The 20,193-nt window shown below is 43.7% G+C and overlaps 1 protein-coding gene across 5 annotated transcripts in view; it reads left to right on the forward strand.

Moving 5' to 3' along the window:
* PHF14 (PHD finger protein 14) overlaps positions 1 to 20,193 on the forward strand; it is a 258,656-nt gene that overhangs the window by 128,661 nt on the left and 109,802 nt on the right. For 4 of the 5 annotated variants that reach the window (XM_074195391.1, XM_074195390.1, XM_074195388.1 and 1 more), the window contains exon 17: positions 6,440 to 6,557. The exons of the other annotated variant lie outside the window; for it this stretch is intronic. In XM_074195391.1, coding sequence (XP_074051492.1) covers positions 6,440 to 6,557 — 118 coding nt within the window. The remainder of the gene's footprint in view (positions 1 to 6,439; positions 6,558 to 20,193) is intronic. 5 annotated transcript variants of the gene reach the window in all.

Genomic DNA, 20,193 nt, shown 5'->3' on the forward strand with positions numbered 1-20,193 from the left:
TGTTCCTTAAATGTCATAGGTACTAAAACACTTTAGGCCAAATGGATAGCGAAATCCCCACTGAATAGAAACTGAAGGAGTTAATCCTGTACTTGGGGTCTCACCTTGTGAATCAGTAAAGTTTCAAAGAGTGCCACCAAGGATTTATTATGTGCAAAGGTGGTGTGGAACATTCAGGAATCTTTTTTTTCCACTTTTTAAAAAAAAAGAATTCAATGGAAATTGACTGCACAGCTTGATCATATGCTATCCAAAAGAAACCATTCTCTTTTAAATTTTAATTCTGTTCTTTGTCTTCTTTGTCATCTACTAGTGTAGATTGGTAGTCTTATTTGTACATTTTAATAGATGGACTTTTAATAAATGAATGCCTACAAAGTCAGACACAAGGCTACTTCATGATATTTTCTGATGCTCAAAACACTAACTTTCCCTTTATCTTCCTTAAGGAATCATATCTTGATAAGTACATTCAGGAGGAATTTAATTAAATAATTAGGTTAAATAATATAATTAAAATTAAATAATCGGATATCATTTTGCAAGTTAAAAGCAATATACTGTCAATCTGTTCAATCACAGTTTAGTCACAGCTATAAGAATACTTCCTTCAAAGTATAATAAACCTTTCTTTCCCCAAATATTGATTTATTCTTTCTTTTTTTTTCCAAGGCAATGGGGTTAAGTGGCTTGCCCAAGGCCACACAGCTAGGTAATTATTAAGTGTCTGAGGTTGAATTTGAACTCAGGTACTCCTGACTCCAGGGCCGGTGCTCTATCCACTGTGCCACCTAGCTGCCCCATATTCTGTCTTTTTTTTTTTTTAAAGAATCTTCTTAATTTTGATATGTTTAGCCTCATATCATCAAATAGATGCTTGGATTATGTGATAGCCATGTGTGTTAGTGGCAAGTGATGTTAATGGATATATTTATCTTTAATTTTTTCAGTCAGCATACTATAAATCATTTTTAGACATTTCTAAAATGTACATTCAAGCATTTAATTAATAAAAATTTAATTAATAGAAAGGAAATGAAGATTTTTCTTTTTTATGGAATCAGGTTATTTATTTCAACAATGTATGACGTAAATGCCCCATTTGAAAAAAAAAACCAAATTGCAATAGATCACTGCTCCTTCCTTCATTCTTCTTTCACTTGGTGGCTTTGTGCTAGATGGTTCACTTACAAAGAAGTCCTCATTTTATGCCTCCTGGAAGACTATATTTATTCATGCTACAGCTAACAGGATTTGATAACCAAACAAAACTTTTCTTTGTGGGTAGCCATGAGGGCGTTAATACAGACTGTTGGGCTTCCCTGTTGGTAAGTAGAGTAATGGGTACGCAGGCTGCTAATGGTGTCTCTGTTTTGTGTCTTTGGTGTTCCTCTTTTCACAATTGGGCAGAGTCGTGACCGTCCACATTGGGTCTTTCCGTTCCCGGCATACAAAATGGTGGCTTTTCAGTATTTGTTACCCAGTTTCCCAGAATAGGCTGCCCTAACCCTTCCCCATATAAATAGAATTTAGAACACGGTCTAAGAAGCCCATAATTCCAACATTAGAAGGTACTTTAGAGACGTCCTCGAGCAGCTGATACCTGACCAAGAATCACCTGGACAGTGTTCCCAACCAGCAGGTTCAACCTTTGCTGAAAGACTTCGAGTGAGGGAAGACCCGCCATTCTTTGAGGTAAACCATTCCACTATCTTGACAGCTCTAATGGGGAGAACATTTTCCCCTACTGGACTCCTCCAGTCTTCCTCTATGGAATTTCTTCCCACTGTTCCTAGTTATGTCTCCTGGGACCAAGCACATCTAGTTCATGTTAGCCCTTCACTTCCTTGCAGCCCACTGTCATAGATCCCGAGTCTTCTCCTCCAGCTCAATAGCCCTGTACCTCCAGGTGGTCCTCATAAGAACTTTGACTATCCTTGGGGTCCTCCTGGATCTTCTCCCACTTATCAATAGTCTTACTAAATTGTGGCATGTAAGGTTGGATACAGTGCTTCAGATGTGGTCTGCCTGGAGCCTGATACAGGCCTTCTAGAGACCACCCTTGGAAGAAAGTTTAAAGATTACCTCTACTTTAGGAACGTGTCATACTACATTTTACTCTTGAACTTATTGGCCATTGAAATCTATTGATTACTCCAAATCTTTCATTTAGTCCACAGACTAATAAATGTCTATGGATAGTAAATTTTTCTATAGATCTGTATGTGTCTAGCTATATCTGTATGTCTGCCTATCATTTGTCTGTCATTCATCTGTCTTTCATACATCTTTCAATACCGTTGTCATCACTCATTTATCTATAATCATTTGCCTATATGCATCCATTAATCTGCCTCCTTCCATCCATTCATCTCTTCACAATCCATCCATCAATTTCTCCATCCATCATTTATCTGTCCATCTATCCATCCATCTGTCCTATCTATCTGTCTCTATTTAAGACAGAGGCAGTAGAGCTCATGGGGGAAAGCCCTAAATTTAGCAGAGACATGAACTTGGGAGCTGCCTCTGATATTTCATGCCAGTTGGTACCAGTCACAATCTCCCTGCACCTCAATTTCCTGATCTGTAAAATGGAAAGTATCCCATCTGGTGTACCTGCCTCCGAGAGTTTCTCTGAGCATCTTCTTAACTGATGTCATAAATGCAATTTGCCAGCCTCAAAGTTCCTATAAACACCAAACTCCATTGTCATCCATATTGTGTGTATGTGTGTGCGTATTAAAAGTTGGATTCACTTGGATTTTAAAGGGCCAAGAATGAAAACACAATCCCTCACTTGGGAAAAACTTTAGTCTTTGTAGGTTTTGGTGGATCCTTTCTTTAATACCTATTTCTCTTTGCCATTTAATCCCCAAATTCCAACTTTAATTGCTTGTTTATTAGCTAAAATTGTAAAGGAAATAAGAGATAAGAAATGAGTTTTAATTCTCTCCTCTTCCCACTCCCTTTCTGTCTCTGACATAACACATGTATTTTCTCCTTGAACCTAAATTTATCACCTGAGAGGATCATTTGGAGGAGCTGAGGCTGTTTAGCCTGGAGAAGAAAAGTCTTGAGAGGAGATCTCAAAGCTCTCTATAAAATATTTGAAAGCTACCATGTGAAAGAGCGATTGGTCAAACAGTTGGAGGTGAGGTGGGGAGTGGCATAGAGGCAGAATTAGGTTTGATATTAGAGCAAACTTCTAATCCTAAATGGATGATCACTTTTTGGCTGCTTCTTAGAGGGCATTGTTCTTAAGGCCTTTGGACCCTTCTGCTCTGAGATTGTAGGATTCAGTAGTCTGCATCAATATAATGCCCTACCAACTGAGCGTCCCCATCTTAAATAGTCTCTGCCCCTAAAAGTTTCTCAGGGTTCCAAACCTCAAATGCTTACAGCTCTGGTGTTGGAAGGGACCTCAGTCACTTTGCATGCCTTTGACATTCTGGCAAGGAAAGCACCCAAAGGAACAGGATATTGTCCATTGCTGTCACCCTTCCTCGGTCTCCAGGTCAGATGCACCAGAGTCCAGAGGCTGGATCTTGGGTCCCATTCAGTGAAATGTGCTGCATCTTCAAATGAATGGCCTTGTCACTGATGGTCACAGGCACATCCATATGGAGGGAGTTCTCAAAGGATCCAAAATACTCCAGCTGCATTACCTATGAGTCAAGTCCTGTGGGCTTCCTTTTTACAGATCCCCATTTTACAGATCAGGAAACAAAAGCTCAGAGGTACCCAGTAAGTGTCAGAGATTCAGTGTCTCGGGGTACTGTCCTTTATTCTCTTACCCAGTGACCACATGGCATTGCAGGGCATGCCTCTGACTGTGCCAGAGTGCCAAGAAGCGACTGCCCCTGAGTCTTGGAAGGCTCAATTTGGATGGGCAGTTCTTTTTGGCCCTAGGGACAGAAGCAAGAACAGTGGGTAGAAATTGCAGAGAGGCACAAGTAGGTCCAGGACAGCTATAGGGTCTTCAGTGAATACCCTGAGTCATTGAAAAAGGAGCAGGCTATGGTCAGCATACTCCAAGAAGGCAGGAGATTATTCCTGAAACATTTACATCTGAAATAATATTTTTAAAAATTTGTTGCTGAAATGCCTGCTGAGTTCCCAAAAGAGCTTTCTGGAAAGTTGAGCCGCCTAGAAACATTCATTCCTGAAGCATCTGGGTGAGAGATTGAAATCAAGGAAAATGTTAGCCCTGGACTGATGAGCTGCTGATGGAGCATTGCTTCTGGGACACTAGCCTAAGCATTTTCTAGGGGAGGAATTGAGACCCAGGGAATGGACTTGACCCAAGGTCACGCAGCAGGTAAGGGGCCAGGCTGGGAATCACACCATCTCCTGGAACTCCACAGCCAGAGGTCTCCTTGTGTTGATTTGGGTGGTCTTCCATAGAATAATGTCCAGAACGTTACAGTTCTGTCAGGGCCCAACCCACCCAGAGAAGCAGCATCTAGTTTATTATTCTTCCAGATCATTCTGATTTCTGGGAGATCCTGGGGCTGGGGAAGTTACTTGATGATTTATTTTTGTCTTATAAATTAAAAAAAATTTAAAGATCCTGTTTATCTTAATCTTGAGCTGGCAGTGACCATTATTCCAGAGTGTCTGGTTCTTGTATTATGGTAGGGAGCTATAGAAAACGAGCATTTGACAGGTACTGGGTCACTCCAAATAGATCTGTGACAGAGTTTCATTCTTCAGACTTCCAATTGGAAACAGGAAAACAAAAGTGAACCCTCATTGATAAAGAAAACATCCAATCTGAAGCAGATGCTGTTTGAGCAGAAGTGAATAAGGCCCTTGCAAAGACAATTAGAAAGTATAGTTATTGGAGATATCATGTACTTGCTTCCCTTTAGAGGTAGAAAAGGGCAAAAGATAATTGATGAAAAAAATGAGTAAAGGAATGGTTGACCCTCTCCCCTTTCAAACCAAGAGGAAAGAAGAGAAGATGAATTTTTGCAAAGTGATGGGTTTGCATATTTTCTAAATGTTGGAGAAAAGCCCATTCTGCGCTCAGTTTAGGGTTAGTCACCTTCACCCAGGTGCCCAGGCTTGGAGCGTGGGACCTTTCCTACACCTTGGACTAGCACAAGTCTGCAAGTACACTTGGTGGTGACAGGGCTCTTCAGCAGGGTACCATTTACATGTGGAAGTTGGAAATCATCCCTTTATTTCCAAATGTCTCCAGAGTCCAGAGTTTTTTCCTAATCATTCGATCTTCTCTTTTAAGAAAGGTAGCTCAATTCATGGTCAAATGGTAATTGTGCTTTCTTCCCCAGTCCTTGATCTTCTAAGAGGGTTGGTCGTCTTGGGGTTTTTGTTCCTGGTTTTTTAGTTCACAGAGCTTAAATTTAAATAGTCAAGAGACCCCAATAAATAGACTCTGACAGAATGTTTTGAGAAATGGTTCCCTTAGTAAAAAAGAACCCCAAGTATATTCAAGTAAAGTACGGAGTATAGCCCTTCCCCATAAGATAGATGTATTTTCACTACTTACTGCAATACTTCTTCCCTGTTACTCCATCTGATATAAAATCATTTTCACAAAAGCACAACAAGGTAGTTATTTTCTAGTAGACTAAGGCTGTCAGCAGCAGAGTTGAAATAGTTTAAATTTTGTGAACTGGAGGTGGTAAACACTATCAAAAGAAATGTTAATTGCCTATGATAGTTTTGTAGAGAGGGATAAGAATTTTAAAACTCTAATAGAACCAGCAAGATTTTTATGTCAATAATAGCAAGACCAAATTTTCACCTTTTTTTATTAAAGTTTTCTAGGATTTGTTTTTTTTTGTAAAATAAGACACTGACAAATAGTATTATGTAGTCTTAGTATGTTGTCCATGTTAGAACAAAAGTGAAATTAAGAGCACTGCAAAAGAAAGCCTGTAAAGTTTGCCTTAGGACAAAAGAGAAAAAATGTGAGTTGTTAATCCCTGGTTTTGGGTCCATGTAGGAGAGATTGAGTCCAGAGTTCTGCCAATCCTGCGAAGACCATGTTTGGTTTGCTTGAATGTCCTGAGCCATAGAGATGGATTCTCCCTGACTCCTGGAGGTTTTCCCCTGCCTAGATTCCCTTCTGGGGAGACACATGCATAACTTTGCCCTTTGTAACTGAAAGTGTTGTGTCTGGCCCTGGCCGCCATGCATGTGGCCTCCACCTGGCGCCAACCTTTCTGTTATTTTAGTTTTCAAAGCTATTTGAGTTTGTTAGTATTTATTGTGGCTGTCGCACTTTGTTTTGCTTGACATGTCTGCTTGAGGTTGAGGGTCTCTGCATTGTCTGTGTTGTTTTGGCCACCTTGCCATGAGCCAAGGAAGGTGAGCTTCAGGGGGGGTGAGGCGGCCTGCGCGTCTGCGGCCGCCTCAGACACACTGCTCCACTCGATGCAGAAACACACTCTCCCTGTTTCCCCCGCAGGTGTGATGGATGCAGACTCTGCTACCATTTGGGCTGTTTGGACCCCCCCCTGAAAAAGTCTCCTAAGCAAACAGGCTATGGATGGATATGCCAAGAGTGTGACTCCACGTCTTCCAAAGTAAGTGAGAAAGGCTGTAGCCAGTCCTCCTGGTGTGACTGTGTGGCCAGCTTGCTCTCGCCCTTAACTCTGGACACATACCTTTGGACCAGACAGGTCCTGGACCAGTGTGCTGCCAGATAGGAGGGAGGAAAAGTGTTCATTCACTGGACTGGTTCTCTCTGTATTTGTTTTGGAAGGAATGGTTTGTTGTGCACGCGCGTGTGCGCGTGTGTGTGTGTGTGTGTGTGTGTGGTAGGTGTATTATGTGCTGTGTGTATGGCATGTGTGTGTGCATGCATATGTGCATGTGTACTGGAGAGGGCCTGAAGGAAGTGGCTTGGTTGCCCTCCCAGGCATGTCCTTGTTGCTCAGGGTCCTTCGTCTCCATCCTGGAGAACAGGATGCTCTTGCCCCTCTTCTCTTGGCCATCCTTGGAACACTCCACACATGTCCACCCTTTCTATTCATGACCCTGCTTAGCAAACCTTGAGTGTGTTCTTTCGCAGTTTTGCTGGAACAAATTCTAGAACCCATCAGCCTGTGCTGAGTTTAGGGGTTCCTGGTTTTAAACCTCCACTTTTGGACTGGAGTATTCCAAAACCCTCTTCATATTCAGCCAGCTTACTAAAGTCCTCCTAAGCTTCGCTGTGTATCACTATAAAGAAAGGTGTGACCTGTGTAGAAGGCTCGTTCCTGCCTGTCCAGAGCCTGGGCACTTCTGCCAATCTACTCTTGGGCCATTAAATTCTACTCTCAAGGGACAGGACAGTCAGGGTTCACCCGCCTGGGGCCATCAGCCTCTGCTGTAACTTTTTGGGGACCTTGAATGGCATTTAATGGGCTTCTCAGCATCTTGTCAGTGGGAAGCTTCGATCTTGTAAAGAGGAATCATGGATGGGTGAGCGCAGATGTCTGGGCTTTAGAGCCCAAGGAGGAAGGGAATCTTGTTCTATCTAGGATGCTGGAGATGGCTTGTCTGGCTTTCAAGGACCCTTTGGGATGGCCCCCCACAGGAGAAGCTGTGTGTGGTCTTGGGGTGCCTCCTGGCAGGCAGCAGCTGCTCCTTCACTTTGGTCCCTGGCTGTCCAGGAAGCCGGAGAGGGCCCAGGGGCCTCTGCTGTCCTTCTGCTGGCCCCATCTGGCCCTCGGGGCTCTGACTGAGGCTGGAAGCAACACAACATTGGTTTCCTAAGATTGACAAGCCGCCGTTGAGGCCATTTTTCAAATTTGTGCTCTGCAGAGGGGTAAAAAGTGGGATCAGCCATGTACTTTTGTGGCTAAGCACTGATTGTATTTATTCAAGGGAAGTTTACCCAAAGCTCCTTGCCTTGTGAGCCTTCTGGAACTTGGAATGATGGGCACTAGGAGGGAACCTTGGGGGCATGGGGAGGCTTTTTAACTAACACTCCTCTTGGGTTGAAGTTGAACCAAGTAATGACTGGCATTTTCTGTCTTTCTTCCCAACCACAAATCAGTTTGGATAAGTGCTGTCACATTTTTTCTTCAAGAACAAAGAGACTTGGAATCACATCTTCTGTTTCTATAAATAAGACTAATGCATCTTTTTTCCCATGGAAAAATTGATAAGCTGTAAAAATATAAACCTTGTTTTATTGCTAAAGTGATCATTTTCATGGTGGTGGTGCTGACCATAGAATTGATTTTTATCAGTGGTGAACTCTGAGGTGTTTGGTAAGGAAAGAGTTTACGTGGCATCGGGGGTGAAATCCATCTTATCTTTCCTGCTGATCTTATAAAGAGAGGAGAAGTTGTCCTTGTTGAAAGAGTTGGCAGGAACGTTGTTGGGAAGGGAAACAGTAGCGTGAATGAGTCAACAGAAGGAAGAGAACAGACAATGGGGGGACCACGAGAATAGGTTGGGGGTCATTCTGATTTTGTGTGTCTCCTTGACAGTCCTGGAGGTAGATGTTTCAGGGGGAGCCAGGCAGGACACTTCCTAGCCAGTCCCTGAAGTGTTGGCTGCCCCGGTGTCCTCCCCCATCAGTGGTTTTCAGAATGGCCCTGGCCTCCCAGGATCCAGTGAGAAGACATCTGTCAAGCCTTCTGAGAATGCTGCTATTGTCAGGATCCTCCTCTTACAAACCCCTGGGGAAATCTGTATCTTGGAGACCTGTCATGAATTTCTGAGCCCTGGTGGCCCCCTCCTCCCTGGAGCCTGCCCTTTTGGCCACCCTTCGTTTCCCTCCCTGTTTTCCCTCTAGATGACCCTCTACCTACCTCTTCTGAGCTGGTGATGCCTCCAGGCTAGCCACTTGCCCTGAGGACATCCATCCCTAGGCCTTCTATCTACACTTTACAGATGGCCTGGACATCCCAGGACACCCAGACAGCAGCTGTGCAGTTTGATCCTGTTTGATCTTGTTTGTCAGAGAATAGACTGCCCTGGACATGATGTAGGGCATGAAGGCAGCATCTTCTGCTGCTTCTGGGTAATGTGAGTTGTTCATCACCAAGGTCTGACGAGAATTCTCCTCTCTCAGAACATTGGCCCTTGTGATGCTGAAATGCACTTCTGAGTGCTCCATTGTACTCCCATGACCTGCCTGTCCCAAAACGGAGTGGGGCCCCTGTGTGAGCCCACATCCTGACATGACTCCTGATGAGCAGCTTAGTCAGCTTGAGAGAAAGAAAGCACTTGGTTTTCATCAGGCCACAGTCGAATCCAAGTGTTGGCCCAGAGTCCTCCAGAACGTGTCTGCATGGAGCCCGGGGGGTGGGGTGGGGCATTAATCCATAATGGGGAACTTGGATGAAGTAGGGCAGCCTTTGACGTCCAGAAGCGTGTGAATGAAGAGAACATTCACCAGCCATGTGGGGAGGGGGAGCTTGGTCAATGGGCAGGTGGAATGTGCTCCTCATCTTTAGGGCACATGGAGGAGCAGGAGATGGGGCAAAGACTGGCCCACAGCCTGGGGAGTGGCTTCAACCTGCAACAATGAAGGAACTTCCCTTTCAGGGTGGACCCCTCTGTCTGAATGGCACCTTACCAGGGCCTTGTAGTCTGCAAGCTTCCTGCTCCTTGCTTCTGACTTGCCCTTTTCTGGACCTTTCCTGGAACAGACCTGCTCTTGTCTTCTTCCTCTCCTCACCCAGCTTTAGCCCTTTCATCTTGTCTACAGACCTGGTTTCCAGCCTCAGGGAATCTGTTGGTCTCCCTGCCTTCCAGCTACTTTCTCTGCCCTTGGAGCAGGTCTCTTGCCTCTCTGTCCTCTGTAGAGTTTAGGGCATTAGCATTTGCTTAAGCTTTAGCAATAACCCAAAGGAATCCACCCCCTCTTTGGATAGGGTACCAGGCTGATATTTAAAATTCAGATTCTCTGTTTATTCAGAAGATAGGAAGGGAAAGCTGGGGGAGGGGGGGTTTCATTGCTCTCCTGTCCTGTTTCTTTCTTTCTTAGGTAATTATGTGTTCTGGTGGGTGTGGGCCAGGCCACTCCAACAGAGGCTCCCTATCCTGAAAATGGAGACAAAGGACTTGGTCGGAAACGTTTCAATGAACACATATGGATATTTGCTTAAAAACGGCTTCCTTCCAATTTCCAGTTTTGTTTTGCTTTTCAGACAGGCGAGGCCCAGGCTTAAGCATCCGTCATGTTAGCTCTGCTCTGCTTGGGCCGGGGCTTTTGGGTTTTTCCCAGTCTCTCATCTCAGTTTAAGATGTGTTTTGTGAAGAGCTGTGGAGTGTACATGACAGGCCATATCCTCCTGCACGGAGACAGGCTGCCTCAGCCCAGACTTGAGTCTCTCACTCTTGGCTGATCTTTCTGCTGGCCTGCACGGCTTTAGTGGTGATGAATTGTGAATGTGTCTGACTGGAGTGCTCCTCCAAGTCCCTGACAGAGCATGTGTCGTCCCCCCCACCCGCCCATGCCACATACACACCACACACCATGCAAACAACTACACGGGGTGGGGTTCATCATCATTTGTATTGCGATGCACATTCTTACTGTCTCTGAGAAGAGGTCAGAACCATTTCTCTAAGGTGTAACTTGCTGCCATATATTAAACAAGCAAGTTTAATTGAGCTAGGTAATGTTGGAAATGGAATGTCTGGGTTTTATTCATTATTAAGATTTATTTAAAATATGAAATAAAAATGAATTCTCTTTCAAATGTCTTTTAAAACTTGAAACATTTCACTTACTCATAAACCAGATTTTTATGTACAATTTAAATTCTCATTTGGTCTTGGGTGTTTTATTTGATGTTAGGTTGGAATTTGTTTCTCCATTTGATCATGTATGTAAAGAAAACTCTCTCTAAGCGTAGCAGTGTTGATTGCTCTTGTTCGCACAGACCTGGGATCACAGATGGAAACTCTAGTGTAGGGGGCAGAGTCCCCTTCTCCTGGTGCAGTCACCAGGGTGTGCCTCCCACTGATTCTTTATTATCTGCACTGCCTGCATTCACTACCAGGGGCTTCCTTTGGGGGGAAAAGGCACCCAGGCTGTCTCTTTCCTTTGAGCAACCATTCCTTTGCCAAGAGGGTTAGACTGAAACCCCATTCTGAGGGTGAAGCAGTGGAAGCAGAGAGGACCCAAGTATAGGGATTAGGACCCACTAGGAGAAGAGCAACAGGGAAATAGTTGAATTAGAAGGAGGTTTTTTTGGGGGGGGGTGGTTTGTTTTTTAGTATAAAACAAGGCCTGCATGTGTTCGTAGAAGAAAGGGCAGGTCCAAAACAGAGAAAGGGAAGCAGAAGCAGAGAGCAGCTATCAGGACAGGGTTATGGTAGTGCATATCACGTGGAGATGAATCAGCAGCATGGCCCAGAGAAGGATGGGACTGTCTTTAGCTCAGGCCAGCTGAAGGTCGAGGAGGGGACAAGCGTTCTAGTGGGCTTCAGAGGCTCAGTAGAGAACGTGCTGGGGAACTGAGGCAGCCTGCACAGGTAGTCACTCTCCAATAAGTCACTGCTTTCTTAGAGAGGAAATCTGAAATTTGGTACTGACTTGAAGGCTATCTTTTTACAAACAGCATCAGTAGCATTCTCATAGATTAGCAATTAATAAGCATCTGAAGTGTGTGCTCTTTTCCTGGCACTGTGGTAGGCTGAAGAATGCCAAGGCAAAACTCAAATAGTCCATACCCTCATAGAGCTTCTATTCAGTAGGCAGTGACCACAGATACATAGGTAAGTGTAGGTACAGACCAATGTAGGTGCTTGGCAGTGAGGGTCATAAGGATAGACCTTGGATAGAAGATGTCATTTTTACATAGTTAGAACTACTTCTCTCTTTCTTAGCACTCAGAGTTTGTAACTTAACACACTTTGGAAGGGAGACCTTCACTTCCATGTTGGTGCATCCATCTTCAGTCCCACCTTTGTGCTTGTCCTTCTTGGGTGTCTGGACCTTTGGTGTTTCTGGCTTCAGTATGCTGCTCTTGATTTTTCTTGTACCATATTAACATACTGTAATCTAAAGTCTGGTCACCCAAGTTGCAGGAATTCTTAATGTTTTCTCTGAAGGTTTCTTAAAGGTTTATGTTGCACTCTTGTGTTCTAATGGGAATTAAGCTAGGTTTTTTGCTAAATGTACCTTTTGATAATGGTTACAAATGATTATTTGCTTCAGTGGTTTGAAACTCTTTAGTGTATGCTTATAGAGGTTACCTTTTTAATAGTCACTTTGAAAAGTTCAGGCAATATCAATGCATTTTATGCAGTGAATCCTTAAAGTGTGAAACAATTGAGATCTTTGGGGATGTCCTCCCATCTCCTGAAGTAACTTGAATTCAGTAATTTTATTTCTAGTAAAAATGAAGACTCTCAAGTAGTATTTGAAAATTACCTTCTTTTCTGCATAGGATTGTTGTATAGATAGCATTTGAAGACCATGATCCTGAACTTAGTTAATGTTATTAATCTGCCTACACCAAAGTCCTTTGGATTCTTCATCGCCTGATAGTGGGGAAGGAACCTGGTCAAGAGCAGAGACCGAGTGTTAGACCATCCTGACTAGTCTAAGGGGGCAGTTCCCCAAAAAAAGCCTTCAGAGAGAGAGAGGAATCCTTGTTCTGTTGCTGAAATCCCAGGTGTTGGGTGTAACCTGGCATTTTGTTGGCCTTGGTGACAGGCTAATTCGAGTAAGCCCCCCTCTGTTAGCACATTCAGCCTTTGGTTTAGATCTCTTGACATAAGATCCTCAATTTGAACCATCCTGGAATGAGAATGAAGTCATGTGCATGAGTTAGTTGCCAAATGGTCTCTAGGACCCATGGAGTGTTCCCTTGTTTTCTCTCTCCCATTTGATGTGAGATTTATTAATTTTAACCACGGAACTTTCTGGCAGAGCCAACACCTCCGCCCCCACCTCTCATCCCATGTATTTATGCATTTTGAACATGAAATGAAGTATTTGCAAGACTTGGTGCCAAGATAGAGTTCATAAATCGGCACCCCCAATGCTCCTCTTACCCCAAAAGTGCTATCAGGAACCAGGCAGCTCTTGGCCACAGTCATCAGTGTCGAATGTGCTGATGTCCCTATTGAGAAACTGTGGCCCTTGAGTCTTGGGCCTAGTCAATGTCTGCAACAAGACCTCTACCCCAAACCACCCAAAATGGTTTCGGGCAGCGGGGGGGAGCAGGGTTCTAGGCCTCACTAAGCCTGTGTTCAGGTGTCTTTGTAACAAAAAACATAGCTAGGAACAGGAGCAAATTAGACTACTTCCAGTTGGCCTTGTTGAAAATAGGAGTTTCAAATTTTCTGTTTATAAGACATGTGGAAGTAAACTATAGACCAACCTAAGCAGAAAGTAGTAAACATTTATTAAATATCTACCTTATTATAATGGCTGCAAGGGATGTGAAGAAGGACAAAGGAGAGTCTCTGCCTTTGAGACGCACACAATCTATGGAGGACAGGGCTGCAGATCTGGCAGGAGCTCTGTAATCAGAGGGAAGGAAAGGAGGCACTTCAGGAACAGGTGGGTTACTGAGGAGGTGTGAAGTTCAGTCTCTGTCCTCCAGAAGCTCCCAGGGGAATCAACATGCTAACAACTGTGTCAAAACAAGATATTTTGGAGAAAATCAACACAAGGAAAACCTTGGAATTATGATGGGTTGGGAAGTCGTCCTATAGCAGGGGTGGGGAACCTCCAATCCATAGGACATAGTGGCCTGGCATTGCCAAGGCACTTTGCTTGCTGGACTCAAAATTCAATAAATCTGGTCGTTTTTTAGGGGTGAATTAATTAAACATTTGAAAAATTATTATATAAATTTCCAAATGCCCCTTTACTGGAAAAAAAGGTTTCTCATCCCTTGTCTTAGAGGGTGGAATTTTAGTGAGGATTTGAAGGAAGTCACAGAAGTCAGAAGGGAGAGTATTCCAGGCATTGGGGATATCCAGAGAGAATGCCCAAAGCCAGGAGAAGAAGGATAAGGATCCAAGAGCAGGGGATAGGGAAATGGACGATTGAATGAGATTGGAAAGGAACAGAGGGCAATCTGAAGGGCTCTGAACACCAAGAAGTGATCCAGACAGTGCCCAAATGGACATATTACTATGATGCTCATTGCACTGGCTACCAGTACAAAGTGGTTTAAACCAGTGGTATTAAATTCAAATAGAAATGGATCCCTATGCTGCATATAAATTCAGAAAACCACTAATGTTATCTGCTTTACTGCATTTTTTACTTATTTTGTTAAAACATTTCCCAGTTATATTGTGGTCTTATTTGGGGTAACACCTCTGGCTAATGCCATAATTTTTAAACATGTATTTATGGACTGTCTAACGAAGTAGAACTACTTTGAAATATATTCATATAGCCTGGTCAAGAACAGAAGAGAGAGAATGATTTCTTTAGGAGAGTATATCAGAGCTGGAGAGACTCTTCTCAGTAACTGCATTGAAATTGCAAAGGAGGAGATAAATGGGGAGATGTACCAGGAAAAAGCTATAGGATTTAGTGACTAATTGGATGTGTAGAGAGATCAAAGAGTCAACTTCCCTGGACTCTTCAAATTTGAGTAACTGGTGCCAATGAAAGAATAAATGAATAATGAATGAATAAATGAATGGCATAGGAAGAGTATGAATATGCCCATGCTAAAAATGAAACGAAGATGAAAAAAATTTATTAAATGCTTACAGAACTTGAGATTCAAGACAGAAAATGAAGCTAGGCTCTATTATCAGGAGCTTCCCAAGGTAGCCTTTCTACTGGACCTAATTATTAGGATGATTTTCCTCACCACAGATGCAGAGTTAACTCATTTTTTCAGCCCATTGCTCCAAGTTCTTTCCTCTGGATTCATCAAACTAGTCACTCCCTCTTCCACATGACTACCCTTCAGATACTCCCAAAGATGTTTCTTTTCTCCCAGTTCTCTCATCCAGTCCTCAGATCCTGGAAGATTATTAGTATTTGCATTCTTGACAGACACACACATGGTCTTTGTAATCTTTCTGTGTTCCTTCTTGGAGTGTCTCTTTTTATCCACATAGTAAGGGGGGTAGTGTGGTCATCAGGCTTTGCACATTGTGAGGTTCTCTGGCCAGTCAGTACAAGAGTCCTACCACCGTCAGCACTGTCTCCATTGCTTACTTCTGCCATGGCCACCACCATTCCCATAGGGGCTAGAAATGAAGGCACTTTCTCCACAAGAGTCTATAGAGGGAGGCAGGTCATTAGCACCATTTTGCAGACATTGAGCTATGTCTTGAATCACACAGTCACTAAGCGTCTAAAGGCAGCCTTCAATGCCAACTGACCTTTGGCATTTGTACTCGAGTTGTTCATAGGCCAGTGTGGGAACTTTGGAAAATTCAGGCAATGAATTCCAAGATTAGAATCTTCAGGATTATTCATTGGGAGTGACTGAAGCATTTCCCTCTAGTAGTTTCCCTCTCCCCACCTTGCTTTGATCTTCTACCATACTGCAAGTTTAGCCAAAGACATCGAAGTTGTTTCAGCCTAGCTGTCCCTCTTTGCCAAATAGCTCCATTTGGAATGAAACAGTGAGTGGACCTGGGGGGCTCTCAGCTCCAGAATCTTCCCTCTTTTTTAGCTTCCTAGAAACAAGCTTATTTGAACCCCTCATTTCCAGGCCTTTCAATATCTAATAGTGAGTTATGAAGGGAAAATACAATTGCTCAGCACATGAGACTTCTAGGCAGAGATTTTGGGTTTTATTTTTTTAAGTGCTTTTTAATGATTTCTAAAAACCCTTTATGAGAGAAATGACAATAATTAAAGGGTGAAAAATGGGACCTATTAGGAAGGTTTATTTAGTTCAAAGAATAGAAGCAATGAGGAATGATAGAAATGTGGCTTATTATCGAGAGGATGTGTCTAAGTGCGTTGCCTTCTTGAAGACCAAAACTCAGGACTAATTGTAGGTTGAAGTTAGGCTTTAAGAAGGAGTCTGTAACCTGGGGTTGATGAATTTGATTTGGATAGTTTTGTATTTTGAAAATGGTATTTCAAGATCATGTTTTTTATTTTATTCATTAAAAAATTATTCTGGGAAAAAAAACAAGGTGCTGAAAAGCACCAGGGATACACCGACTAAAGGTTAAGATCCTAGTTTAGATATAAAAACATTAAAAATTCTAGATTGGGCCCCTGAAGCCAGGGTCTCTTAGCAAGCTTCCAAACTGAATCCTCTACTGAACACCAGCATCCTTGAAGGCATGCACCCCTTCCCCTTAAACTTTACTGATTGCCTTGCCTTGCATTTCTAATTCAGAAATCTGAGATGTTCTCATCTTACATTCTAAACGAGGGAATCCAGACAGCTTCATTTTCCAAGATACCTTCAAGCATTAATTATAATCCATAAAACTGAAGGGAAAAAGAGGATTCTGCACAATACTATGTCTCTCTAGCTTCTGCTAAAATGTGCCTCTGGCCTGAAAATCAGGGTCCAAAGCACAAAATCTTGGAATCGTCCATCCCTAGCCTCTTTTCATCTGGCCAGTCACCAAACTGTAGATTCTTCATGGTGTGTCTGCTACCCTGTCACCTTATCTGGATCTCAATCTCCCGAGCTCTTTCTACTTGTTCTGTCCCTGGTGTTTCCAGATGAACCTTCCCAAATGGAGGGGTTCAGTGCCTCACAAAGAAATGTTTGGAGGCTGCCAGTAGTAGTTCATTTTAGAGAGCTCCTTCACCCTCTACTCTCACTGCCCCAGCCCCCAAACTCCAATCCCAAGGGAGTGCCCTCTTCATTGTCCTTCCTGATCCCGATTTTTAATCTTTTGGGAATTGTGGAGCACCTGGAGGGGTTGGCTATTAGATGCACAAAATAGAATACTTTGATTTATATTGACGTCCAGTTATTTAGATTCAAAACAAAAAGCAAATTCATAGGTTCCAAGCTAAGAACCCTTGCAATCAACATTCCTAGATTCCCATCCTTGTTCTTCTCCCCTTTGCCCCTCCTCAGTGGCCTGTGCCATATAACTGCCATTTTATTTGCACTGCTCTCAGGTAATTGCAATCTATCTCTCTTTGTCTTCCAGCCATGTGGATGATATTAGTCCTTTAGGCATCCCCACTGACTGGCAGGCAGGTATTGGGAGTTGTGTTAGCAGTTGAAGATTGAATTGTCAGACTTCAATCATATGTGTATAGACATATGTGTATGAGATATGTGTAGATAGACCTGGAGACACACAGATAGGCATTCTCTAGTCCCTGCCCACTTGATAGTTTAAACTTCTGTTTTGCTGAGTGGCAATTAAGTAATGCAAGGCTTTTTATTGGGGGGGGGTGTTTGTTGGTTTGGTTTGCCTCAAGGGTGCCCATGGCTGTTAGTTGATGCAGCACAATGCATCTGAAATATTTTTCTCCCTCATAGGACCAAATGTACAAAATGAATAAATAAAAATCTCTGAAAGATAGGACAAAAGAAAATATTCATTCAGCAAGTTTTAAATCACTTCTTCACTCGGAATAGGGCATTTTCAATCCCAAGTTGATTCAGCATTTCTGTTGTCACCATTGCACAGTAACTGGGAGGCGACCAGATGGCTGGCAGAGGAGGTTTTCTCAACTTCAGCAAGCCTTCTCTTGGAGAGTGTGAAGGTCCTGGCGGAAGGCAACCAGAGCTAAGCAGCCCATGTCCGGCTGCCTGGCTGCCTGGCTCTGGCTAGGGGCAGGCTGCTTCCAGAAGCACTTGCTGCTGACACTGACCAAGCCTGGGGGAGGAAGGAGGGAAAGATGCCACACTTTCTGGTCCTGCAGCCTTGCCTTAGCTTAGTAACTGGAGTCCAGAGTCACCCTTTGCAAAGTAGGGGCATGTGGGGTGTAGCTTGGAGGAAAGTGCTTTGGGAGCCATAAACTCGAAGTGCGGTCCTATTTAGAGCCCAGCCTCCAGGGACATGTTGGAACTTTGACTTGTGTCTACTCACAGACCTGGAGTGAAATGGTCAGAGTGCTTGGCTGTGGGGGGGCATGAAGGGGGAAGAGGAGGCAATGAAGAGCCTCCCACAAAGGCCCCGCAAGAGGCAATATCCTAGCCACAGTTTCATCTTTTTTTTTTTTTGCAAGGCAATGGAGTTAAATGGCTTGCCCAAGGCCACACAGCTAGGTAATTATTAAGTGTCTGAGGTCGGATTTGAACCCAGGTACTCCTGACTCCAGGGCCGGTGCTCTATTCACCTAGCTGTCCCCACACAGCTTCATCTTCTAAATGTCACCAAAGGCCCAAATGCCCAGGGCTGGGAGGACCCTTGGGACAGTTGATGAGATGGGAAAGAAGTTCTTGGCAGCCAGCCCATCATCCAAACCATGCTGTCTGTGAAGTGATTCTAGAAGGGAAATGCATTCTGAGGCCCAGGTCAGCAGCAGTCATTGTGTGTTTCAGGTGAAGACCCCCAGTCATTTGTCAAAGAGGATTCCTCTTGTGTCTGAGTAGGGCTGGATGCCAATGGGGGGTATCTTTGAGAAGCCCCTTCCCTTCACTCTTCAGGGGAGGATATGGAGAACCAAAGCGGGGCCTGCAGGGAGTGAGGAGGTGAAGAGGAGGGGCTTAGCTGGAGCTCCTCCAGGCTCTGCTGCTTGGGAGGGGAGAAAGAAGGCTGAAACCACTAAGATATTCAGTCTTGGAAGCCTGGCAGATTGTCTTTTAAAGCCTGGGGAAGGGCAGATTTGAGGGAAAATTGACTTGGACTAATAATGCCTTCTCCCCAAGTCATTAGTGTTTAACTGGATCTACCTAGAGGCAGAATTAAACTGTATCCATTTGGTGTGATAGCTTTTTTTTGGTGGTGGTGGGGGGACTGGGCACGATGCTGGTAAAGGAGAAGTGAGATACTGCTTGGTGTGACTACCAACCTTGCTCTGTCTCTCTGTTAGCTTCTGTAGCAGCCCTGCTCCAGACCAGATCATCTCACTAAGGAAACCTAGGGCCCAGATTAAGAAGAGACGCCCTCTCCGCCATTTTTTGATTCGTAAAGAATAGAGTGGCCAGGTCCCTAGAGACAGCAAGTTCCTTTACTTGCCAACTCGGCTCTTGATAACTGAATAAAGCTGCTTAAAAATTAGCTTGGAGATGGAAGATCAAATTCATGATGATAGCCAAGTCAACATTACTTATTAAGAAGATGATATTTCTGACTTTTTGTGTCCATAGTTTTTTTAAGAATCATGGTGGTTTTTAAAAATAGTTGTATTTATGCTGTAGAAAAAGACAACTACAGTAACTTTATGGAATTCATCTGCTTCACCATTGACCTCCTATCCTTGGTGTTGATACTGTACCTCTGCTTGCTGAGAAGGAATCTTCACCCTAGCAACAAAGATCTTGTTTTCAGTGATTTTTGTTTAGATGATAGGGCTAAGCAGCTTCATCGTTAGACTGGCCTTAATTGGACAGCAAAGATAGTGCTGAGCTCTCCTGGAGCTTCATTTGCTGGGAATATTTTGGTTTGCTTCATTGCGTTTGTGCCAGAAGAAAGTGACTGCTCCTCCTAGCATAAGTTGTTTTTGCCATCTAATAATGGAAGAACACAGTTATCATGTCCTCCAGGCACTCTGCTATTGACTTAGAAGTGGAGGCTGCTTCCTTGGTGCTTGGCCCTAAGACAGAGGCAGGCTTGCCTCACTTTACTGTCTTCTCCGTGATACAGGAACAGAAATGTCCCTAGAAAGGAGCACAACCTTCTCGGCTGCACTCCCTTTCAGACTCAGAACAGCTTGACCCGGGATGCATTAGGCCAGACCAGATTGGGTCAGACAAGCTTCCCTGGCCTACTACTGCAGGAGATAAACTGAGGACAAAGCCAGGGAGGACAGTTTTTCCTCTGCAATCTTAGGCCACACCAAATTGATTGGGGTGATGGGTCAATGGCCCTTTAACTCAGAAGCCAGTTTTAGCCTGAATCAAAGCTTTTGTTTAAAAATGAATGCTTAGCTTGTATAACATCTAGCCGCACCAGGGCAAAGGGGTAGCCTCATCCATTGGGGCTCAATGTGAAAAGGAAAGGGAAGAGAAATAAATAACAGAAAAGGAAGGAAGGAGTTGTGGCTTGCATAAACAGCTTTTGCGGACTCCATGATTTGAATTTCCTTTTGCCCTGCTACCTGGGTAATTTTCTGGACTCTGTCAGTGAAGAGAGTTGATGTATTCAATTTAAATCATTTTCCTCATCCAAGTTCAGGTGTGTCTTAGG

The sequence above is a fragment of the Macrotis lagotis genome, chromosome 7, assembly GCF_037893015.1.
Source record: "Macrotis lagotis isolate mMagLag1 chromosome 7, bilby.v1.9.chrom.fasta, whole genome shotgun sequence".
Lineage (NCBI taxonomy): Eukaryota > Metazoa > Chordata > Mammalia > Peramelemorphia > Peramelidae > Macrotis > Macrotis lagotis.